We start from the raw sequence: 26,569 nt of genomic DNA, 5'->3' as shown, positions 1-26,569 counted from the left end.
ATTAAAGTAAACCAGTATCAAACCAATAAAATACTTTCTAAATACTAAAGTAGACAAACTAATTAAAAGCTGATAAGAAGAGCTCTATCTTCATTAACTGCTCACCTTTGTACCTGGGGGACCAGGTGGCCCAGGAGGACCCTAGAAAAAAGAGCACATCACTGCTATCAGCTTTTTGCATTCAAAGATTACACTTATGAAAAACAGGTTTACAGGCACAGGCAGAGCGAGGTAAGAAATTATGGTGTGACACTGCAACACTTAGCACTCAGCCATGGCACAGTTATCACGTTTGCCCTTTAAGTTATCACACACTAGTTCATGCTCTAACCCTGAGATTCTATATGTTATGTTATGCCAGTTCTTATATTCCGCCTAAACCAATACAGTTCAAGGACGGATCCCATAGAACAAGAACCAGACCAATTTGCCCAGGAATTACAGAAAAAGATTTCAACATTCAACAAATCCAAACCAGCTTTACGAAAGAGAAAAGCTTTGAAATTCTTTCTAAACCTAAGATATTGAGTATATGATCTTAAACAAGTTGATTCCACAGTTAGCCAGCTCGTACTGAATAGAGAAAAAGAGATGTCTAACCGATTTTAACCTCCTGTACTCTGGAAATCTGTTGGAAAAGACTACAAGGTCTATATCTTGCAGTAGGACCTTGTAGTAGGGTCACTAGTTCTACCATATAAGGCAACTAAAGTTTTGCACGCAAATCAGTGTGTGTTGCTGATTTGCGTGTGCAACTTGAGTACTGAGCCAACCAGTGCCAATAATTGGCTGCTAACAACCAATTAAAGCCAATAATTGGTTGTTAGCAGCTAATTATGGGCATTAATTGGCTTTAATTGGGAGTAACACACACATCCTATTCTTCAATGATGTCCGCGGAATTCCTATAGCATGTAATTTCAAGGGGGTGTAGACAGGGGCTTTTCAGGGGGCGTTCCAGGACATTTCCAGAATTTATACACATTGTTACAGAATAGACTTGATCTGCATCTAACTTAGGTGGTGGCATTTGCTCCTGCTTTCAGCAGGCTTAATTGCCAGCACATAAAGTAAGGCGCCGTTTATGCGCTTAGCACTATTCTGTGAAGGAGGCGGATCCTATATAGAATAGCGCTCAGCATATACATTTTTCAGTGCTATTTATAGAATCTAGTCCTAAGTGCATATCCTGGAACGGGGCGAGAAGGCTATAAATGCATCTGTGCTACCTGTTACTGCAGTATTGCATGGAAAAGGTCCTTTTTGTGTGGTAACTGAATGGGAAGATAAAGAGAACACCCCCAACAAGTTACTGCATACTTACTGTGCAGTAAATATATAATGCTACTACATTACAGTAAAAGAGTCCCCTGGTTTCTTAGTCCATCTGTGCAATGAGGCAATGCAAAGATTGGGCCCCGTACCAAAGAGCCTTACAACTAATTTACAATACTCGTGGAAGCAAGTAGGCTCGATCGGAAGTGGCAGCCATAGCTACTATTTTCAAAGGGCAATTTAGGAGAGTGTGTACTGCTCAGTCCAACTTTTCACAAGGATGACCTGACAAATTCTGTCCAAAATAAATATATCACATCCATGTGATTAAGTGCTCTATAGTTTTACTACATCAGTATAGCAAGTCTTTTCCCCGATTCCTTGCTCCTTTGATGGCTATTTGATACTTTTCATTTTTAATGCATACCTGGCCTATGCATACCACAATGTCTGGCACGTGAGATGAGGTTCACCAAGAAGGAACCAACAAGCACACAATAATCGTGAATTTATCTGATCTACTAAACTTATTCTATGTATAAACTCATGGTCTTCATGAGCAGTATTTCATGTGACAGGCTGAATGTTTGTTGGTAAAAGCTGCTATTCTGTAAAAATCCAGACTAGCATAAATCACTATTGCCAATGACATTTATTTTCATGCTACAAAAACATAAAAGAACTTTAGATTGGCCTGTGGAACATTTGTTGATTTACTCCTGTGCAATTATTTTCACCCATCTGGGTTTCCCAGACTCCAAGCTTTTCCAAAAAAGAGTTTTCCAGTTTAGATTGAACTAAACACAGCATCTACAAAGATGAAAATTGTAAAACACATGTAGGCCTGAAAGTGCAAAGTTTTAACCAAATTTTAGTAATATGGAGCCTGCAAGCCATTTTTCATCAAGCACATAAGCACCGCCATACTGGGAAAAGACCAAGGGTCCATCAAGCCCAGCATCCTGTCTCCGACAGCAGCCAATGGCTTCAAGAACCCGGCAAACCCCTCCCCCCCCCAAAAAAAAAAAATAATAATTTTTTCCTTTTTTTTTAAATAATGTTCAATGGACTTATTCTTCAGGCATCTGTCCAAATCCCCCTTAAACTCCGTAAGGCCAGCTGCTGTCCCTACGTTCTCCGGCAATGAGTTCCAGAGTCCAACTACACACTGAGTAAAGAAAACCTTTCTCCTATTTGTTTTAAATCTACCATATTCTAGCTTCATCTTGTGTCCCCTGGTTCCTTTATTGTTTGAAAGTGTAAACAAACACTTCACATCTGTCCGCTCTACTCCGCTCATTATCTTGTAGACTTCTATCATATCACCCCTCAGCCGCCTTTTCTCCAAGCTGAAGAGCCCTAACCTTCTTAGCCTTTCCTCATAGGGAAGTCGTTCCATCCCTTTTATCATTTAAGTCGCCCTTCTCTGCACCTTCTCCAATTCCCTTATATTTTTTTGAGATGCTGCAACCAGAATTGGACACAATATTTGAGGTGCGGTTGCACCATGGAGCGACACAACGGCATTATAACATCCTTGTGTTTATTTTCCATCCCTTTCCTAATAATACTCAACATTCTGTGCGCTTTCTTAGCATATTAAAAACTTGTAACAGGACATTCTGCTTTCCCAGTCCTATAACCAGCTGCTCTAGTGATGCCAAGCCACAGAATATAGGGTAATGTGCATTTTTTAATTCTAGACATAAGATGACCTTTCCTTGAATCCACCAAAGAAAACAATGAAAGGGGGCTACTTACAGGAGGTCCTGTTTGCCCAGCAGGACCTATGGGACCTTGTAAACCTGGCAATCCTGGTGAACCCTGTTTTTAAGGAAATAGTAGAACATCAGGGTGTGCATTTAAAGTCAGACTTGCGCCAACTTAATATTAACGCACTACATCGTGAACAACTCACTGGTAATCCAGGATGGCCCGCATAGCCTTTTTCTCCTTTTAATAAACCAGATGGTAGAAGTCCGATCATTTCACCTGGGTCACCCTGCAATAATAGAAAGTTAAAAAAATGGAGTTAGGGCTCCTAGCATTGAAGGTAACCAAGACTATGCTTATAAAGTTTATATCTCATTTAGCAACAGAAAATCTAGGTGTGAAGCCCCAAAATTTTCATTTTGTTTAGTTTCCCATGTTGTTTACAGGAACTTTTGTTCAGGTTTTTCTTCAAAGATTTCGATTTGGAAACAATATAAAGGGGCATTTTTGATATGACATCTAAATCCAATTTGGGATATGTTAGGAAAAACTTCCAAAAATCCAGTAGCGAACATGGCCATTTTCAAACCAGAAAACATCCAACTTTCTGTTTTGAAAATGGTCATTTGCAAGACGATTTTGTGTTCAGTACATCTATCTTTTAGGACCACTTTTAGGAAAAAAAAAGTCCAAGGGAAAAAACACACCAAAACAAGCCATTGGGACGTATAGGATAGCCAGCATTCTTAGCAGACCGGCAACACAGACGTCCTAGCACAGCAGTGGGATAATCTGGGGGGTGTTGCAGTGGACTTCACATAAAAGGTCCCAGGTACACATCACACCATTACCCCCTTATATTGTATGGTGAGCCCTCCAAAAACCTATTGTATCCAACAGTACACCACTATAATAGCCCTTATTCTTTCAGGTGTCACCTATATAATATAATATAGTAGATGACAACATATAAAGACCTGTATGGTCCATCCAGTCTGCCTGAGAAGATAAACAACAACATATGTATACCTGACCTTGATTCGTCCATTGTTATTTTCAGGGCATAGACCACAGAAGTCTGCCTGGCACTGTCCTTGGGATGACGAGTACTATATTTCATCAATAGGAAGCTAAGGGTATGCACAGACTGGGGCAGGTTTGGGAAGATGGGGAGTTTCTTACATATCAAGAGTTTGTAGAGGAATATGGTCTGCCTCCCCATCAGCACTTTCATTATTTAAAACTTACACATTATATTTCTCAGATAGCATGCAAGGAAATTAACTTTGAGGAGACTTTATTAGAACAGGCAATGGGGGGAGGGAGGTACAGGTTCTATTTCCTGCCTTTATTTGGCATCGATCTTGGCTTGTTCCCCCATACATTATTATATACAGCATTGGGAAAAGGACATGAGGATTGCTTGTGAATGGAGAAAATGGGAATTTAGTTTTAAATATCTTTTCAAGCCTTCAGTGAGCAGCGTGTTGATGGAAAATGGACATAAAATGCTGAACCACTGGTACTATATGCCACAGAGACTTCTCAAGCTGTTTAAAACTGGTACTGGTATGTGTTGGCATAACTGTGGCATGCCTGGAGGATATATTTCACATTTGGTGAACTTGTCCTGTTATTTAGCCTTATTGACTTGGTATAGCGGATATTGCAGCTCCTATATCCCTTGAAGGCAGGGAATTGCTTGCGTCACCATAAGCCTGTGGGGATCAAGCCTGCCCAACATAAGTATTCTATTCGTATTTTACAGCAGCCCATTTGACATTAGCTGCGGATTAGAAGCAACCAAGTGTTCCTACAGAGGGTGGGTTGCTGCATAAGCTGGATTATTTTTACTTGATATCTGAATTGACAGACATAAAAAGTGAACATCTTACTCTGTTCCAGCAGACTGGGGTTGCTATCAAGTACGGAGAGCTAATGTGATAACCTGACTCACACTTGGGTATCTCCTGACTGTGCATTTTACGCTGATCGCCAGGAGCAGTGACAAAGACATAAATCATGCAGGACTTTGGGAGGAGACCCCCATGGTAAACTGTTTTGGGGTGGGGGTGAGAAGGGTGTGACAATTTTGAGATGCTTTTTGAGCTGTTGATTATTGGTTATACATATTCAGATGTTTCAATTAATTTCTTTTGCAATGTATTTGCCATATATTTGCAATAAAGATTTGAAAACTAAAAAACAAACAAACCTATATCCTCTGAGTTAACCAGGCACAAATCTGAATATCGTCCATGCCTGGTTAACTTCCAGGTGTCTGCATTTACTCGGATATTCAATGCCAGAGCCTAGAAATGGCCCAACACTGAAAATCCAAGCTTACTTCAGCCTATGGACTTGAGCTGATTATTACCCCCTAAGTTTTCATTCAAATAACTTTGTCATATAAAATGTCAATGGAAAAAACATTTGCATATAAATATAGAAGAAAGGTTTTAATGTGAATATATCATTTTGAAAGGCAAAACACACCTTCGGTCCTGGAAATCCTGATGTTCCCTGCAAAAGAAATACTTCTGATTAGCTTTTTGCCAGTTTTCAGCACATTTCAACATGGCAATCAGTTCAGTACTGCACATTGCGGTGACAGGCAACAGTTAGAGAACACATTTCAAAGGAATTTATCCACATAATTAAACAGTTAGCTGGGCGAGTTCTCTGGAATGAAAATTCCCTCATATACTTTACTCTGCATACTTTGCAACTGTTGTGAAGTACAACAAGGTATAGCTAATGCAATGTACTTTTTCAGAGGACTACCTTTGAAACGAGCTTGCAGGTCTGCAGGTACAAAACTGCCTGGGTAATTTCAAAATGGTCTCTTCAATGCCTTTAGGTTGCTAAGGGTACAATGTTCTGCCCACACAGTTTATGTTTGCATGTTTTGTATTATGCTGACAGCCTGTAAACTGTGCTGCCTAGAACAAGCCAGCTTCCTGCATGTGTCATGTAATATTTACTCTTATAGGCTGCATGCTGCATGTGACCCATTTCCCCTGGTCTCATTGAAATGACTGGCTTCTTGGCTTAACTCAAGATGTACACAATTCAAAAAGTAGGGTGGGTAGGCTCTTCCAAAGGACACAAGGGAGATGCCTTAATTCTTGTACGTATGAATTTTTTAAAAATACACAAGACTCGACACAGCGGTTGTGTTTCAGCACATAAGTGACTGCCTCAGGAGTCTGAGAATATGATGTACACTATTGTATATTGTTCATCCGATCCTGGTCAAAGGGAAATGGAAAGTGTTGCTAGGTAACAATCAATAAACTTGTCTTTGTCGTATGAATAGCTGCTGCTGCAGATGACATCATAGACAAGTTTGATGATTGTTGCCTAGCAACACTTTCTTTTTCTCTGTGAGCAGGAACAGATGAACTAAAATATACAATACAGTGTTGCCAGGTGGGCGGTTTTCCCGCCCAATTGGGCGGTTTTTAACTAAGGGATGTGGGAAATTTTCAAATGATGCGGGGTGCGGTTTATTGGGCAGATTTTGCGCGGCCGCGGTGCGGGATTGGGCGGCTTTCCCAGCGGCCACGCAGATTGGCCCGTTTCAGATGCGGTGCCATGATAACCAGTACAATGGACTAATAGAAGCCCTGCGGAGGCGGGCTGAGCAGCCTGTTTAAATGCCAATGGCCGCATGCCCCGCCCTTCATCGCCAACCGGAGAGATAGTATACACCATATTCTCAGACACCTGTGGCAGGCGGTTATGTGCTGAAACACAGCTGCTGTGTCGAGTCTTTTGGTGTATTTTTAATAAATTCTTACATACAAGAATCATTGTGTCTCCTGTCATTTGGAAGAGCCTACCCATCCTACTCTTTGATTTGTGTGCACCACAATCACAGGGATAGAACATTCCTTCATGTTTTGTGGCTGATCTTTCCTGACTCAAGATGTAACCTTTGAATTCGTAATCTCTAGGAACTTCCAATTCTTGAGGGTAATCTGTCCTATCCCTCCATCTGAGGCAGAGATGTCCCATAAGGCAAACTGCCTCTTGGTTTCCCTCTCCTTTCTGCGCCTATAATTCGCATCCATTCATTCAGTTATCTATCTTCAACTGAAGTATCTACAGAAACATTCATCCTGCTTGTATTGACCCAAAATCAAAGCAGCACTCTTCATTTCAACTATCTACAGTATGTTCCATGTTTTCTTATTATTAATAAAACATCTGGACAGTAAGAAAACAGGTTGATCTGGTTTAATTTGCTGTCTAGTAGTACAGTGAATATGTATTATGAGGACAATACATACGGAATTCAAGTCCTTTCCAACTGGAACAACTATGTGATTGTAGACAGTAGACTGATGACCACTTGCATCAGCTACTTCTTCAACTAAAGGTGAGTGATGATATTACACCATATGATACCCGCAAGCGAACCTTCTCCAGAGTAGCCCCCACACTCTGGAATGGACTCCCTGAACGGCTCCACTTACACAAGACTACCTCTACTTCAGGAACCAGGTGAAAACTTGGCTGTTCAATCAGGCCTTTAATGGAAGACGTAACTAACATGTTAGTCTCTCACACACACACACACACACACACACACACACACACACACACACACAAGAAGTGACACGGGCTGCACATACTGCAGCAGGACATGTTTATCCACTCCTACCCTAGCTGAGATAACATTTAATCACCTCTCTAACCTTATGTGCAACTCTCTTTAAATTAGTCCCCTTATTTTCTAACTCCTCTTACTCTCTTATCTATCTATATGTTCATAGACCGCTATTAAATGGACTGGAAAAATTCCTCATTTTTAGGTACAACTTGTCTGGAATGTTTTTACGTTTGGGGAGCGTGCCAGGTGCCCTTGACCTGGATTGGCCACTGTCGGTGACAGGATGCTGGGCTAGATGGACCTTTGGTCTTTCCCAGTATGGCACTACTTATGTACTTATGTACTTATCTTTGCTTATGCCCTACGCTGTCTATTAAAATGTTTTATTATGTTGATGTTGTAAGTAATATACTACGTCATACTTTGGGCCCCGTTTACTAAGCCGCGTTAAAGGCGTGTTAGCATTTTTAACACACGTTAACTATGTAGGTGTGTTAACCATGTACGTGCCTATAATATCCCTATAGGCGCCTACAAGGTTACCACGCGCGCTAATTGTAGGCTCATTAAAAATGCTAACGCACCTTAGTAAACAGGGCCCTTTGTCTTGTAATTGTTTATTGATTATGTTTGATTTATTACTACTGTACACCGCCTTGAGTGAATTCCTTCAAAAAGGCGGTAAATAAATCCTAATTAATAAATAAATAAAATAAATAGCTAGATTATAAACACAGACACCAGACTAGTGCTTCTGACTTATTCAAAGAGTAACTTTAAGTGTTATATGATGAAAAATAAAACCAAGATTAAAAAAAAGTTCTGGTCAATATTCAGCAGCATGGAGACTGCATAAAGTTAAATGGATATCTTATCTGTTTAAGTCTATGTAGATTTTCAGCTGCGCAATTCATTGAAGTGGTGCTGATGAAAATCCACAAATAGTTAAACAGGTAAGCAATCCATTTAGCCTTATTTGTGCAGCATCACGTAGACATAAATCATCCCATCCCTGGAACACTCCTAACCCATCTCCACTAAAAATATATAATTATTGACTGTTTAGCAACTTAGATGGCCAGAAGTTACCCACTCCTCAAGCTGACTGCCGACCACATAAGCGCTTTTGAAAATTGACCTTGTTTTTCATAGTAGACAGATGAGCAAGCAGACCTCTATATTTTGCATAAGGGTCCTCTTTACCCACTGAAATTATTTTGCATAAATTCACTTACTGGATTTCCAGACAATCCTGGTAAACCAGGAGGACCAAGGGGACCTCTGTCACCCTGAAAGGTACAAAAATATGTATGTTAATAATGCATACCAATGAATGTCAACGGGCCTGATATTCAGCCCACAGTGGAATGTGGGAGCCACTCACAGCCACGGGCTGAGCTGATCCCAGATATTCAATGCTGGGGCATGTGCAGCTCCTGGCATTCAATATCTGGGTATCAGTGGTCATCTGGAATATTGAGACTGGTGCCCGGTCTTTTTCCTGTCCTAACTTTATGTGGTCACTTAGTTAGCAGACTGAAAATTGCTCTTAACCGAATAAGCAGGCACTCTGCTCAAGCTCTATCTCCGTCCCGAACCTAACTGGTTAGGAGATGACAAGTTATCGGCGATATTCAGCAGCATTAACCAGTTAAGTGCCACTGAATATTAGGTGCCGGGTTGCTCAGCAGGGTTTAATCGAGCAGACGCCTTTCCTGCCCGGTTAAACCCTTTTGAATATCAGGCAGTATATATTCAGTTTTATGGTATTATCTTACCTTTGTACCGTTGCATCCTGGGATACCAGGTGGACCTGCTGGACCGTCTAGGCCAGGAATGCCCTGTAGAAATTAACAGAGTACAATACTATTCTTATATCTGAGAAAAATTTGAGATTTCAATATTTTTTAATGTATAAAAAATATAATGGGGCCGTGATTCAGATCCCGGGAGGTACCTGGGCTGCCTCCTGTGGTCGACGCTGAGCCTGGATATTGTGGCAGAGACAGGGGGGTCCCTGATTAGGGAGCGTAAGCTAAGAAGTTCCCCCTCTATAGAATTCCCAGAGCACTTAGAAAAGGCAGGTCAAAACAGCAGGGGCCTCTTAAGTATAATGCTCAAGAGCAGGGAAAGAACTACAAATGAGAACCCATAAAGGAACATGAGGATTTTTCACTCTGGGGGAGGGGTAGGAGGAATAATCTAGTTTACTCTTGGCCAATAAGAAACCCAGACAGAAGGGTTCAATCAGAGAAAGGTAGACTAAGATGTAGAGCTTTCAAGAGCCATCTTCCCTAGATAGAGGAGGAGGGAAAGGAGGAAGCTTCTAGAGGACACTGAGATGGGATGGGACATTGAGGAAGAAGAAGCACCAACAGATACCACTGAATGGGCCAGCCAAGAGGACATGGAGATTGAACCTTTTTGAAACTTAAAGTAAGTTTTTCTATTTTTTTCTCTTCCTTTTGAAAGAAGTCCAGTTGGGGAGGTAACTAGTGATAAAGCAAGTGGGTGGTGGCCCTCCTCCATTTTCCCTGCTTGTGCTCCCTGGGCAGGAAAAGGGTTTTGAAAAAAGGAATCTTGGGCTCTGTGATTTAAATTTTGTCTCCCTTTTGTTTTGAAAGCGACTAGGCTGAAGGAAGCTCTGGAAGTTTGGGGTTTTATTTGTTTGAAACTGTTTGAGGAAAGATGTTACTGAATTTGCATAAGCTGGGAGAGAGCCTAATTTGCATATTTTTATCATTCTATTGAACTGTTCTATCTATTGAAAAGACTTGTGGGAATTTTACATTTTTGTTTCCTTTTGGTAAGGACAGTAAAGAGAACTCTAATGAACTGCTGAGAGTCATAATAGTGCTTTACTTTTCCATTTCACCCTGAGTGTATGAGCGGCCAAGAAGACAGACCTGAAACTCCTAGTGAACTGTTATAGAATGATTTCATTTTGGTGGCTAAATAGGAGTAGGAGTGATAGATAAGACTTCTGCGGACTAAGAATATTGGGATGTTTTTTGGCCAGCCAAGAGGATATTCAGCACTGGTTGGTTAAGTTTAAACCAGCCAAAGATATTCCATCTATTTTGGCAGCCTTATTTGACTGCCACACTTAGCTGGAGAAGCACTGAATGTTGGAGGATAGCCAGTCATATTGCACGATATAACTGGCTATCTGCTAAGCACTAACCAGCAATATTCAGCAGGAGATAGCCAGCTATTTCCCACTGAATATTGCCAGATAGTCAGTTAAGTGTCATCTAACCAGCCAGGAGCCGTTTCTGGCCAGTTAAATGGTTTTAAAAATCGGGCAAAATATGCATACATACTGGAAGGCCTGGGTTTCCTGGAAATCCTGGTGAACCTGGTGGACCCTATGATAAAAAATATATATATAGTATCAAAAATCACAATCACACATAATAACACTCATACTATAAAACCAAATAGTAGTATAGTAAATGATGACACCACAGAAAGGCCAACTTGGCCCATCCAATGTGCTCAGTTCCACTTTGATGAGCATATGGGGGTGAATTCTACATATGGCAATCAAAAAAATCAGCACCGATAAACCATATTTAGCAGTATTCTATAAATCTTGCCTAAAGTTAGGCGCGGTTTATAGGATATGCATAGCGCCCGTTCCCACAACTAAAATTTAGACACAGTCATTTACGCTAATTAAATCCTAGTGTATACGCCCGTGCCTAACTTAGGTATGGATCAGGCATATTCTATAAGTGATCGTAATTTTTAGGCATGCCCATCCCATCCCATCCCATGGCCATGCCCCCTTTGAGATTTGTGCATTAGAATTTATAGGAATTTATAATACACTTGGAAAGTTGCATGTGTAAATTCTAATTTGTTTCAATTAGTGACAATAATTGCTTGTTAGTGGCCAATTATCAGCACTGATTGGCTTGTAAACCAATTAAGTTGCATGCACAATTTGGCCGTGTTGCCATATTTTCATGCTCAACTAGGTGCCATATATAGAATCTTGGGGATAAGGGGTAATTCTTTAAGAAGTCACCTAGTTTTACACATTAGGAGCATGCAGAAATTGCGTTGTTCTAGTCGTTTACATACATGTGGCCACTTACATGTGTTAAATGACCTCTTAAAGAAAACTGACTAGCAGAAACATGCTCACAACGTTTTGATGGCATGTAATTTGCCAGCTGGAATGTATACTGTTTGAGTTTGGCCAATGCATGGGCGGAGCGTGCATATGAGTGTAAATTAGAATGTGATAATTTATACCCATTCTGGCTAACATTTAGGCATGTAAATTTACCCCAGCTACAGAGCTGCTGTGAGTGGATGCACCTAAATGTACATGTGTTTTCAGCCAGGTTACAGGCTAGTATTCTATAAAGAAACAGATACATCTATTTTAAGCCTATTTTATAAAGAAAAGGGACATCTGCTTAAACTCTTATACTGTTATAGAATTACCCCCCAAAATTCTACAGATGCACATTTGTTAGTATGCATTAAGACTGTTAAGTAACCTTAAAAATTTTAGTGCATTCAATCGATTTAACACACTTTAACCTTACAATGAATAAACATACAATTGATTTGCATACGTTTTAAAATTTCTGTTGTGCATTTAAGAAATTATAAAAATGAATCTGTGAAGTGAACTGAAAAAAACGTCAAAAACTGTGGGGGAAAAAAGTCCAAAGAATCAAATATGAACTGAAATTTTCTAACTTGTGCACATCTCTAATAAAATTCTTACACTCCATCCAACACTGACCTCAGGGTGCCAGTGATTAAGGGTGCCGAAATCCCACTGGTCTACCTTCAAACTTCTAGGGGATAAATGCTGAACTGGGATTTTGGCATCCTTTATCATCAGTGCCCTGAGCCAGTGCCTCACCTAGTTCAACAGGAAGGGGAGACTTGAGAGATAGGAGGAGATACAGGATCACAGGTGGGGAGGGGAAGGACAGAGATACCAGATTGCAGGGTTGGAGGGGGCAATGCAAAAGTTGGCTCAGGGCACCACAGTACCTTGAGCCGGCCCTGCCTTGAAGTTTAGGTTTGACCCATAGTAATTTTGTACAGATTACCCTAATGCTGTCTTGGAAATTGATTCAACCCCACTACTGCTGTTAGTGTCGTAACCCCAATTCTGTGCAGCTTACCCATGGGTTACCCTCTTAGCCTGTGGAGTCACTAGATCATATTTCCATGCTCCCTTGCTTTGCTGCAAGTGAGGCTCTTCTGTGTTTATCCTACAACTAGGCCTGGATTTAATCTCTTGCAACATGGGAAATCTTGATGGGATCTGTAGCATTATTGTATTGCCTTGCCTTGATCCTGGCCTGCCACTGTTTTACTAACTCTTATTTAGGAAGCAACTTCAAGCAAAGACTTTCCCATACTCACATGCTGGTGGGCCCCATTATGTCCTGCCTCCTCCTCTTCCGGCATGGGCTTCCTCTCACCACAGCCAAGCGTTGGCAGTACATTTGAGAGACTGAGATCCTGGTTTAGGACTGAGGTTTATTCTTGTCATGGTATGTGCAAAACTAACCCATTTGGAGAAACTGCCGCTGACAAAAACCCATGTGAGGAAAGGAGTACCACAGAACCCCTTAGTGTACGAGTACAGGAAGGTTCATGCTAAAATTATTCAATAAAAAAGAATCTTTGCTATGGGATGATCTTTAGTATAGGGTAAGGTACGGGGGGGGGGGGGGGGACCCTCATGGAAAGGGAAGGTTCTGAGCAGTGATAATAGGACAGGGAAGAACACTCCCCTCCCTTCATTCTTCTCCCTATCTCCTCAAGACTAAAATACAGCCCTGCTCTTAACCCTTTTAAGTCACTTATAGGATAAACAAAGACCCCTTGATATTCAGCCTGCAGCAATCAGCGTTTCTTTAAATTCTGATCGTCACCAGATAAATTATCTCCCAATGTTCAGTGCCATAGCACTGTTTTTTTTATTTTTATTTTTTACATTCCCCTAGACCCCTCCTCCCCTTCCCCCTCTCCAAACCCATAGAACAAAGGCCTCCCCCTTGAACCCTCCAATCCCTTCAACCATCCAGGTAGGTTCAACCACCAGTATATAGGTAGGCCCAGGGGGGCCTACTTGGATGGTTGGGGGTTTCGGAAGGGGGGGGGATTTTTCTTTGGGCTTGTGGAGGGGGGGGAGGGAAGGAGGAACCATTGTCGTGTGGGTGGGAGGGGGCTCTCTTTTTTTTTATTAAAAAATTAGTTATGCGGGTGCCGGCACTGAATACTGGTGGCACCCCTGACCTGCCCACTTTTTAGTTGGGCGGTCTGAGAGGATATTCAGCAGCATTCTCCGGCATGCTTATAGGAGTTCCCCAGGTGCCTGAAGTCAGGAGAGTTACCATGATCTTTTATTTATAGAGGACAATAGCACAGTATTACTCATTTGCTTCAGTGGGAATAATCAATTGAGAGAGGAGATCTTGTAAATATTTTCTAGAACTCAGTTGTGTTTGCTGTTTGCATGTTTTTGGATTGAGGGACCAATGCAGAAAGACATGCAGTAGAGGTGCGCACCAATGGCCAAGTGTGCGGTTTCTACCACAAAAATTAATAAAAAAAATATATATCACAACAATGTAGTAAACAATGAGCACGAACATTAATGCTGTGTTAAAAACATGCAGTAATACCAGTTAATTGGAACAACAGGGTAATTGATGCACACAATCCAAAACGGCGGTATGAAAAGAGCAGATCACACAAGGAAAAGTCCCTTTGGAAATGCTTTATTCATGTGAGGTCTAAGATTAAAATTAGCCCAACACTGGTCATGTTGCCCTTACGCAAGGGCTGCATCATGGGCTATGATGACTAATAACAAAGAATACAAGAAATGTTAGTTAAAAAAATACATAGTCATTAATATAAATAATAAAACACAACCAAATAATAAATAATGATAAGCATATTAAAATACCACAACATGTATAGAGAACAAATACAGAACCAATCTAGAATAGTTAATAATAAATTGAAGGATATCATGTTTTTTTATCTCGAGTGTGATTTTAATGTTGTTTCTTTAACGTGATAACAAGCTATTTTTGATGTCTATCTTTTATCCCTTTTTTTCGCTTGTTTTTCAAATTCTGCCTTGCAGCTAAGCCCTTATGATTGAGGTCTTGTGATCTATGACCTGGATCCATTTAAGGATTCTTTTCTTTTGTCCACATCAAGGAGGGTTAATGACTGGAGATGGAATGAGCCTATCTGGCTCGTTATCTGGGCTGAAGCCAGTGTTGATTTGTCCAAAACAATAGCAAACTTGTGAAGTCTATATTGTTTTATTAAACCTCCTAAGCTTTGCACTCTCTCTGTTGGAGAGGATCAGGGGAGGGGGATGTAAGGAGATTTGGGGGGTTTGGGGAGTTTTCGAGAGGTCTGTGAAGGGGGGTAAGGGCTAATGTTTTTCTCGGTTTTCCAAAGAGGCAGAAGGTAATCAAAGGATACTGCTGGATACTTGGGATTCTCCTGGATCCTCTAAGTAAACTTTTAAAAGTTCACTTTTTTGTTCCACAATCATTGAGATGCAGACTTTTTACATATAGGCCCCTTTTGTTTTGTTTGTTTAATACCTTTAGGTGTTTTTAGCATTGTGGACTCTTCTCTTGGCCTCTCCTGCTATCCTGTTGGATTCTTTTACTCCATAAAAGTCAATTGTGGCGAGCCCACTTTCTTATTTGCAATGCTGTAGTGTGGATTTCAGTGATGCGCTATCCCCCGGATTCTATATAGTGTGCTTAGATTAAGGCACCAAAATCAGCAAAGATTCTATAACATCGCGCGTAACTTAATTGGCTTAACAAGCTAATGAGTGCTGATAACAGCACTTAACAAGCAATAATGACCACTAATTGGCAATTTCGGCGCACAACTCGCTAGGCGTATTCTGTAACGATATGCATTGAACTTCTAATGCGTGCAGGCCAAAAGGAGCGTGGTTATGTGCGTGCCATGGGCGTTCCAAAATTTAGGCGCCTAGTTATAGAATATGGCCCAGTGCGCCTAAATCTACACATTGAGATTCACACCAGGTTTTCATTGGCGTAAATGGATGTGCGCCGATATCGGCGCTGAAATATCAACTAAGCATATTCTATAATTGGCGCCTAAATCTAGGTGCCGCTTATAGAATATGCTTAATCGGCACTGATTTCAGCGCTGATTTTTTAGGTGCCATATGTAGAATCTCCTCCTCCATCTCAAAAAGAAATCGACAGCAGCAACCCATGGTCTGGGTGCCTCTATCTATCCCAGGATTAGAATCCAACTAACCGATGCAAAGTGATTTAACTGGGCAGGAAAAGCTCCTGCCCAGTTAAATCGCTTGTGGTGCGGGCTGAATATTGACTGGCATGTTTCCGTCTTATCTCTCTGCGACTCTGCTTATTGTCTCGCATATAGAACCCCCTACCTCCTGGAAGCCTTTCACCACATGCTCTCTGCTTTTTTATTTATTTGAACGCTTCCCATGTCTCTATGCTGCAAAAGCCGGCATGTTTCTAAATATAACTGAGAAAAAAAAATGCACAACGACAACGTGAATGCAGTAGCTGATTGTTTTGGAAACACCAAAATAGTGGCTGCTGGGGGAATGGGTTTCTGCTTTTAGATGTTATGCCATCTCCTGATATTAAACCTCCACCTAGGTCGTAGTATTGCTACTAGTTGTGCTGTTGAATTACTGCACGAGACTGCCATCTTTTGGCATATACTGGTAAGAGCTTTCTTAGCAATCATAGGGCTGCAAAAAAAATTTCTGGACTATTGTGTGAGACTGCCATCTCCTGGTACATTTGATTTTTAGATCCTTGTCTCTGCAGATTCCCTCTCCTGGTACATTTGATTTTTAGATCCTTGTTGTCTCTGCAGATTCCTTTTTTCCTTTTGTAGCTTTTAACCAAGGAGGTGAAGTAGCTTATTTACACTGCTTGAGTAGGTGTCCTTGTTTTACAATCCCTTTATATATGTGCTTATTATTCACTTGTTATCATTTTATATTTGTTTTGTGTATGTATATTTTATTTACTTGATATCCATCCATTTACTATCTATTATTCTAGATTGTCTCTGTATTTGTTCACTATACATGTTGTGGTATTTTAATATGCTTATCATTCTTTATTATTTATGAAGTGTTTGTGGTTTATTATTAATATTAATGATTGTGTATTTTTTTAATAACATGTTTCTTGTTTTATTTATTAGTCATCATAGCCCCTGATGTAGCCCTTGCGAGGGCGAAACACAGACGGTGTCGGGCTTATTTTAACCTTAGACCTTACATGAATAAAGCATTTCCAAAGAGACTTTTCCTTGTGTGATCTGCTCTTTTCATATGCAGTTCATTGCCAACATGTTCCCCTTCCTGTGGTGAGTGGTGATTGGCTCATACACTGATAGGAAGGGGGGGGTGCATTTTTTAAAAAGCTGCTGGGTCTGCATTGGACCCTTCTCTAACCCAACCTGATCCCCACAAAAAATTAAGGCACAATCAATCCCACCAGGATTACCCCAATCCCCCCCCCCCCCCCCCCCGCAAAAGCATAAAAATATACAGCACCTCTTCCCCCCTAACCCCAACAAATATTCATGGTGTCTAGCAGCACTCCCCACCCAACTCCCTAAAAATATCCCTGGTGGCACCCACTCTACCCTCTGTGACCTCCCCTGGCCTCCAGACCCCCCCCCCCCCCCCCCCCACCACCACTGCGTACCCTTTAGAGGCCGGAGCAATGCATACTTGCTCTTTCCTCCATGCCATCATCTTGAAAAATAGGAGAGCCTGACCCTGCACAGTACATCCTGGTAGTTTCTGCCCAAATACCAGAGATATTTGGCAGGGGGGGCTGGGGGTAGTAAGAAGGTGCTGTATATTTTTGTGGGGGGGAGGGGAGCAGTGGGTCATCTTGGGAGGTAGGGGAAAACAATTTGGTAAAAGAATTTAGAGGACAGGTTCGGAGGGAGATCATTCTATGTTACGTGGGTAAATGTGAGTCCTACCCATGCTTTGCCCATGTGTATGCCTACCTCACATACATGCTATGTATGGTATTTAAGTATTTACAGAATAGTGCTTAGGTGAATTTTCAGCATTTATACACATTTATGCACACATACAAGAACATATGCTGGTATTCTAATCTTTCATTTAAGTAATTGCCATATAAAAGTTAGTGCTCATTTATAGAATTGCCCCATGGGGGTAATCTATACAAAGGGCTCCAACATTTAGGCATTAAGAATGTGCACAGCTGACCAGAATACTGGCATATACATGTGTAAGTGTGAGCATATGTGTTTAAATGCTAATATTCCACCTACACACTATTCTATAAAATGCTTCCTAAATATTCTTCAATGCAAGGCCCACAAACTATTGGTGGCCCCCACATACTTCTTGGTTACCCCTATGTCAACCCCCACCACCCCCTAGAGCCACCTTAGACATCACTCCCCATTCTCCCGATTCCATCCTGAACATTCCTCACTCCCTCCAAAACCCTCTGGACACATCTCCAACCTCCCAACACCTCACCTGCTTCTAAAGGCAATGCCTGATTACTCCTGACTCCAGTGCAGCCATCTTTCAAAATGATACTGCATGACCCCTAGTAGTACATCAATACACCTGGTGAGGCAGGAAGGGATGGGACGGGAAAGGAAGGGAGAATATGAGATTCTGGACCTGGGAAGGCAGAAGGACAGATGCTGGATCTAGTGGGAGAGGGGAGGTATGGGAGATGAAGAGGTACTGAACCTGGTTGGGGAGGGGGGAGGGTAAGAGAAAGGAGAAGGAGAGATGCTGCATCTAGTGAGGGAGGGGAAGAGAAGGGAGGAGTGAAAGAGATATGGACATGGTAGAGGGAAGAGAAGGGAGGAGGATAGATGCTAGACTGGTTGCGGGGGGAAGGAGAGAGAGACTGCTGGTATAAGCCTAGGTAAGGAGGCATTTGAGAAATATTCGGATGGAGATGGATATCATTGGCACACATTGATCAGTGACATGGTCCCATATGGAACAATATTTGTCAGCTGTCCTTCAGCAGTTTTGGATCCAAAGCAGCCCCGTCTTAAAAATTAGCGAACATACTAATAACTACCAAACCCTGAAAAAAATCTTGCTTGCATACCCTGTCCCTTGCCACACACACACATCCTTGCCCAATTACTAGGCATGGTGTTGGCACACACTCGTTTTGTTACTGCACCTTAAAAAAAACAAGTTAACATGCTAAATCAATTTTAATACATGTTACCCTACAAATTAACATGTATTAAATCAACATGTTTAAAAAAATTCTGTCACATGGTAAAAAAAATTTATTAGGGAAAGGATTTGGATTCAGTTCATGCCTTTTTCAACAGTAGCTCAAGGCAAGTTACTTTCAAGCACAGTAAACATTTTCATGTCCTCAGGGGGTTTACAATCTAAGCCACAGTAAAATGTGCAGTTACCACGTCTTAATGGGGTCTTTATCCCACAGTATCTGCAAATTTAATATGGGAAATATTGGAGGGGGGCGTGCCAGCATGCCCTATGCACGTCCTGCATAAAACTGCCCGTTAGCTCATGCTAATCAGCGTGCAGTTACCGCAGAGGCACTTAGAGGGAGATTCTACATATGGAGCCTAAACCTTTAGTGCGGAAATTAATGCAGACTAAGCGTATTCTATAAGTGGTGCCTAGATTTAGGCACAAATATAGAATACGCTTAGTTGATATCTCGGTGCCTAAAACTACATTACTCCACTTATACTAACAAAAATGTGGCATAGTCCCTGCACGCAGATTTAGGTGCACTGGGCCATATTCTATAACTACGCATAAAGGCGGTTTTAAAAAAAATCCTAATAAATAAATGTAAATTTTGAAATGCCCATAAAACACCCATTTCCTCGCCCATAACCACGTCCCTTTTTGCCTGTGTGCATTAGAATTTAGGTGCAGTGCATTACAGAATATGCTTAGTGAGTGGTGCAAATAAATTCTAATTATTGCCAATTAGTGCTCATTATTGCTTGTTAAGAGCTGTTATCAACACTGATTGGTTTATTAAGCCAATTAAGGGCTTTTTTTAACAAAGCCGCGCTAGCAATTAGCACGTGGCAAATGAGAGGAAGACCATAGGAACTGAATGGGCTTCCTCTCATTTGCCGCACCGAGAATCGGTAGCACAGCTTTGTAAAAGATGCCTTTAGTTACACGTGTTGTTATAGAATACATTTGGATTTCGGCGCAGATCTTTAGGCACGCTATATAGAATCCGTGGGATGGTGCCTCATATTTAAGAGACGGTAAGTTGTCCTGTGTTAGCTCTCTGATAATCAGTTCATATGCGGTCAGTGCTAATGCCTTCCACACCCACTCTCCACCCATGCCACGTCCCCTCAAACAAAAAAGCACTTAACAGACGGTTTAGCCGCCTGCTAACTATAAATGAGCACAAAGCCTTAATGCGGTTGTACGCTAGCAGTTACTACGTGGTAAACTATGCATTAAGAGGGGGCTCAGTGCGCTGTAACGCAGGAATTTCTGCACACTAAGTCCAGATTAACGCGACACTTTCTAAGGCATTCTTGTTTTTTTGAAAGTTGTGCATGGAACCTGCAAAAACTCACATGGGAGCACTTACCGCCTCATACTTGTGGAGGGGTAAGTGCTCCTTTGTTAACTATATATAATCCAGTTAGCGTGCGGTAATCAGAACACGCTAGCTGGATAACACAGGAACGCTCATTCCCATGCCACACCCCCCTCAGAAAAAATTTCCCAAAAAATCATTAATGTAAGGTTTAGCATGTGGAAACAGGGAAAATACCACACAGCACTTTAATGCGTATTAAGGGCTTAAAGTAAATTAATATAAGAGCCCCCAAGTTGTACTTGAAACAATGGAAGGTTAATTAATTTGCCCACAACCACAAGCAGTATCAGTGAGATTTGAACCTGGCTTCCCCTTGCTTTAATCATTAGGCTACTCCTCCACACTCCTCTTATTAAATGGTATCTGTGAAACGAACCTAAAAATAAAAATCTGAAAATTGGGAAGAAAAAGTCCAAACGAGCAGAAAATGAACTACAGTTTTTTGCCCTGTGCACATCTCTACCAAGTATACAAAAATAAATCACTGCTTTTTAGAAAAATGTATTTTTATGTCTCTTCTTACTCTTGTTCCTTTGGTCCCCGGTAATCCTGGTTCACCAGTGTCACCCTGCCAGAAACACAAAAGATTTGTCATTCATAGATATTATTCAAGGAATTTCTGAAATTACTTACATTGCAAAGCCCTTTACCTTCATTCCAATTGGTCCTTGAGGCCCTTCAGGTCCTTGCATTCCAGGAAAACCAATGACTCCCTGTAATCCATGAATGCCCTTTTCACCCTAGAAAAACCCAGAGATTATTAGACATAACAAATGAAACTAACCTTCGTGTAGGCACGTTTTCAAAGCTAATATTTGATTGGCTGATATTTAAAGAGATTTAACCGGCTGCTAACCAGTTAAATTGTTTGGTCAGGGCTTGCCACAAATTTTCATTACTTAAACAATTAAGTGCCACTGAAATTCACAGTTAGCACTGAACGTAAAGCTGGCAATGTTGGGGGCATTCTAGGGTGGGGGGTGGAGTTGGTACTGAGTCACTTAAGTGCTAATATTCAGCCCTTAAGCAGCCAGGTTTAGCCCATAAATGGGACTGCATAAAAGTCTGTCCAGTCTTTGTGGTCCTTTTACTAAGGTGCGCTAACATGGACATCTTATCATTTAGCATGGGCTAATCGTTAGCACGCCTTAGTAAAAGGACCAGTTTATGCTCTAACCCATGGCCGCTTAAGTGCTGAATATCAACTTAAGTGGCTATGTATTAGACAGCTAAAAAAAAAAACCTGGATATTCAAAGCTGGACAGGCCCGGTTTTGAATATCTGGGAATAACTATGTCAGCGGTGAGCAAAATGCTTACCGCCACTGGCTGAATAACAGACCCTATGTCTTTCCAATGTCATTACATTTTCAGCTGAAACTGAAGCTTACCCACCCTCACCAGATAAAACGCAACTACTTTCTACTATCCCTCCCCACCCCCCCCACCCCCACATACACAGCTGCCACACTCCAACCACCCATAGGTCCTCCCTAGGCTTACCTTAGAAACCCTAGTTGTTTAGTGACTTCGTCGGGGCAGGAGTGATCCCCAGTTGCTCTTGCCCATGCTGGCTCTCCACAATCAAACTGGCTACTGTGACTTTCCATGGCAGCTTTGTGAACTGATGTGGGAGCCGGCAGGGGTAGAAGTGACTGGAGAACACTCCTGCCCTGATGAGGCCACTAGACCACCAGGGCTTCTAAAAGGTAGGCCATAGGCCCAGGGGGGTCTATGGGTAGTGGGAGGACAGTGGCTTTTGGTCGGGGGAGGGAGGGGGTGGCAATGACTTCCAGTAGAGGAGAGGTCAGGGTCTGTGCAGCCCTCTTTTAGACAGGGGAGCCATGCTGCTCAGTTTCGATATCAGCTTCGGTTTCAACTGAAACTGTGGTGAATTTTGGCCATAGATTCAGTTTCAACTGAAACTGAAAATCTTAGTTTCAGTCATCCTCTAATTGCCAAAACTCCATAACAATCTAAAAATAGCAAATATTGCATAACAATCAATTTAATACTTTATAAGTCAAATGCATAATCTGAAAATATAAGCAATAAATTTAAGATGAGAAAATACAGAGGAAAAATCAATTACATAAATTTCTCTAAAAAGACAAATTTTGACGTCTCCAGAACATAAGTAAATTGTTGTCTAATGGGTAGATATACTTTCCAAGAGTCTAGGCAAAATAGAAAAATGCCCATCTCTAGATTTAGATACCCAACTCATAAATAAAGGCAACAGTACAGAGGGGAGCTTCTTCTGCAGTGCACTGCCTACAGAAGGATTCCAGATCAATCGCCAAGTTGAGTCTTCCATGCTCAGGGTCAACTGGGGATGCTATGAAAAATCTTTGTCTATGTGTATGCAAAATAAGAAGTAAACTGTGAATTACATGTGAGGTCAAGAGAAAGTTCTTATTTTCCTGTACTTATGTAAAACGTACCAAAGCCAATAAATACAACCGTGATGGAAAATCAAATAGCATTTGTGAACCGATTAGCTGAGCTGAAACAACTAAAGGTCCAATCACAAGTAGAGTTCTTTCACTGGGGAAGAATTCAAGCAAAGGCTCAACGATGATCATAAGAATAATGATGAGTAATACCCTTAAATGTGAGATTGTAAACAACCCCAATCATAAGCAGCTTTATGTACTAAACACATAGGAAGAAATTTACTAATGGTTAGCATGCACTATCTACTACAGGGCCTATTATATTCCAACAGCATGCACTAACCATTAGTAACTTAACTCTAGTCATCCAGCATGACCCAAATCCACTTTACCTGCAGGTGAGCATTCAGTTTGCATCGACCCGCCATTGTTAGTGCACATGCATTTATACACTCTGAAATGCGCGTGTAAAAAGGATTTTATACAATACATACATGGGTTACATGCATAAAGTATGTATGGCACATATTGATGGAACCCACATGTAGGTGTGTTCAGGGGTGGAGTTTACCAGAGTGCAGATGGAGTCACGATTGCAGGCAATTGTTTTTAAAGGCAAGTGTATGCATATACATTACATGTCTCCAACCAAGCAGACTAAGATGATTATTTTAGAAGCTCTATTCTTGTTTTGGGCATCTGAAAATTGGCATTTGGATGTTCATATCCCAAATTTACAAAGGCAGGATATGGACGTCAACACACTTGCAATATGCTCATATCGCAAGGCGGCGTTGTCCTGGACGTGTTTGGGGAGGGACTAGGGAGGGCCCAAAATATGGATGTCCAACTCCGATCACAGAAGGGGAAGGGATGCCCAGTTTTAAAAAAAATGGACATTGTTATTTAGACCTGATACTTCTCACATCCAGTTACAGAGAGGTGCTCTGATTGAGCAGCTGTCCACTGGCGGGATTAAAGCACAACACCTCCTTAATCCCCAGTGGCTGATGTCCCCCTCCCTCTCTCCTGAATGTGAAACTAGCATCAGGAGGCGGGCTCTCTCAGAGGTCCTATGACTGGCTGGAGCAGGCAGCCTGTCTTCTTAATGCAATTAAAAATATTCAGATGGTGACCATCACCTCAGGAACAGTATATACACTCCTTCCACTGCCAGACACTTTGTTTAAAAATCAGATGGGCTTTTGTTTGTGTGGTGACTCTACAGGATGTGGAGACCACTAGTCCTAAGCATTTTTAATTTGGGTGACAGGGCCGCCTTTAGGGCCAGACACTGTGAAATAACACAAAACCCTGCAAAAAGACACTTAAAAACCTATACAGTAAAACTTACCACACTTTAACAGCCCTAACCCACCTATGAAAAACAGTGCTATATAAATATTACACTGAATCCTAGAGCACCAAACGTATCAAACCATAACAGCCCTAGCCATCTACGAAAGACAGTGCTGTAAATAGACTGGGCCCTAGAACACCAATATACCTGCTACAGGGAAACTGGAACAAGCTAGACTGTTACAGATTCCTACACAGACACTACATGCTAGCAGAATCCTTCACCTCAGTTAGAGGACATGGACAGTCACTCATCTGACACAGAATAAGGAACCACAAAAAATACATGCAGACAAAAGCTAAAATGGAGACCACCCCCCTTCACACCCAGCCCAAGAAAGCCAGACTCTATAGCAATACAAGGACTAGTAAAAGAAAAACAGAAATGTGTTTTCTCCTGTACTTTGCAAATTAAAAATAGAAAAAGAATTCACAAAGCAGGCACAGCTCAGTCCTTAAAAAAATATTAAATAAATATAATTGTTTTCTTTTCTACCTGTGTTTGTTTGGCACTTTATTCTACAATTAGGCTAGTCCCAATCTCTCTTCCACTTTCCATTTGTCAGTCTTCTAAATTCTTTTCTGGGTTGACCTTTCCATTTCTTCTCTCTCCTCTTACCTTCTTCCTTTCTTTCTCTACATCTGTTTGGCACTGATCTTTTGTTTTATGTTTTTTTCCCCCTGCTTTCCTCTTCCCTGCATTTGTCCACCCATTTGATTTTACTCTCATTACCCCTTTCTCTCACCTTCTAGTCCTTAGCCTCCTTTTCACTTCTCATCTACCTACTGGCTTTCCCCATCTCCCTCCCATTGCCACCTCTGTTCCTCTCCTTTTCCCAGTCCTCCTATCCCCCTCCTCATCTTTCACCCACTTCCTTACTCTCCCATTCACATCCTCTGTATTCACTCTCTTAGCCCTCATCTACACTCCACTGCCTCTCATCCCCTCACCAGCCCTAGCTCCATCTCCATCCATGCCTCTCCTTCCTTCCCTTGCCTCCAGGCGATTCTTCTATCTTTTACCCTATACCCAATGTCCTACTGCCTCTTCCCACCATCTTTTTAACCCTATTTCACCTTCACACATCCCTTCAGAAACCTATCCCCTTTCTCCCCTACACCTCTCCATACTCCCCACCCCTTTTCAGTGCCTCTCATCCTCTCCAGTCGTCCAGGTCATTCACATTATGTCTCAAACTTCCCCCAAACTTCATCCATTTTGCCTCTCTTCTCTTATCTATTTCTCACCCTCACTCATTCCCCCAACCCAGCACATACCCCCACTCATTCTTACCAATGCCAAGTATGAGCATCCCTCAAATTCCCAAGCCATCTGCCATCCTATCTATAATTCCCTGCTCTGCTCCCCAACACACTCTCATTCAATCACCTAGTCATTTTCAGATCTGTCCCCCTTCTCCCCTAGTCCCATCCATCTTCTACTTTCCAACATCTCCTGTTCATTCGACATTTCTTCTTTCTTTGTGTCTACCATCATTCCCTCTGTGTTATCTGTCATGTCCAGCACCTCCCCTCTGTGTCCCTATTTCCCTCATGTTTAGTATCTGCCCTCTGTCATCATCCCTACCCTGTCCAGTTTATCCTCTCCTCCTCTCTTCCCTTTCTTCTGTACTCCCCCCACCAGCCAGCACTTGCTCTCTCTCCCCTGACCCTCCCATGGTACTGCATCTCTCTCTCTCTCTCTTTTTCTCTCTCTCTCTCTCTCTCTTTCTCTCTGGAACCAGCATTTTTCTACTCTCCTCCTAACCCATCTCATCTTTTTCATTTCTCTCTGGTCAACCCTCCATCCCAGCATCTCTCCATTTCTCCCAATGGGTTCAGCTTCTCTTCATCCGAGCTCTCTCTTTCATGTTCCCCTTCTCCCTCCCTGTGGTCTGGTGACATCTTTCTCTCTATCCCCATATGCGTTGTGGGCATCTCTTTACCTTCCTTCCCCATGTCCCTCCCTTTCCAGTATTACCCCCTGTATCCCCATCTCCCCCCTTTCCAACATTAGCCCCATGTCCCCATCTCCCTCCCTTTCCAACATTACCCCTTGTGTCTCCATCTTCCCTCCCTTTCAAGCATAACACCCTCCTGGTTCCCCATCTTCCCCCTATTCCAGCACTGTCCTTCCCATGACCTTCCCTTTCAAGCATAACCCCCCCCCCCCCGTCCCTACCTTCCTCCTATTCCAGCACTGTCCCCCCCATGTCCCCATCTCCCTCCATTTCCAGCATAACCCCCCATGTCCCCATCTTCCTCCTTTTCCAGCATTATCCCTGTATCTCTATCTCCCCTCCTTTTCCAGTAGTGTCCCTCTGTGTCCCTATCTCTCCTGTTTCCAGCATTACCCCCTTGTGTCCCCATCTCTCTCCCTTTCCAACATAACCCCACCCCATGTCTCCATCTCTCCCACCATTTTCCAGTAATGTCCCTATCTCCCACATTTCCAATACCTCCTTCTTCCTTCAAACCCCTCCATCCAGAACCACCTCCTTCCTTCAAACCCCCCCCCCCCCC

The 26,569-nt window shown here is 42.0% G+C and overlaps 1 protein-coding gene across 1 annotated transcript in view; it reads right to left on the bottom strand.

The window, feature by feature from the left end:
* Positions 1-26,569, bottom strand: part of COL4A1 (collagen type IV alpha 1 chain) — a 363,110-nt gene that overhangs the window by 170,493 nt on the left and 166,048 nt on the right. The window contains exons 3-11 of the mRNA XM_030201564.1: positions 20,943-21,032; positions 20,816-20,860; positions 10,930-10,974; positions 9,385-9,447; positions 8,842-8,895; positions 5,485-5,511; positions 3,194-3,277; positions 3,037-3,099; positions 106-141 (exon numbers count right to left, since the gene is read on the bottom strand). Coding sequence (XP_030057424.1) covers positions 106-141; positions 3,037-3,099; positions 3,194-3,277; positions 5,485-5,511; positions 8,842-8,895; positions 9,385-9,447; positions 10,930-10,974; positions 20,816-20,860; positions 20,943-21,032 — 507 coding nt within the window. The remainder of the gene's footprint in view (positions 1-105; positions 142-3,036; positions 3,100-3,193; positions 3,278-5,484; positions 5,512-8,841; positions 8,896-9,384; positions 9,448-10,929; positions 10,975-20,815; positions 20,861-20,942; positions 21,033-26,569) is intronic.

Source organism: Microcaecilia unicolor, chromosome 4 (genome assembly GCF_901765095.1).
Source record: "Microcaecilia unicolor chromosome 4, aMicUni1.1, whole genome shotgun sequence".
Taxonomy (NCBI): domain Eukaryota; kingdom Metazoa; phylum Chordata; class Amphibia; order Gymnophiona; family Siphonopidae; genus Microcaecilia; species Microcaecilia unicolor.
This window is presented reverse-complemented; position numbering and strand designations above follow the sequence as displayed.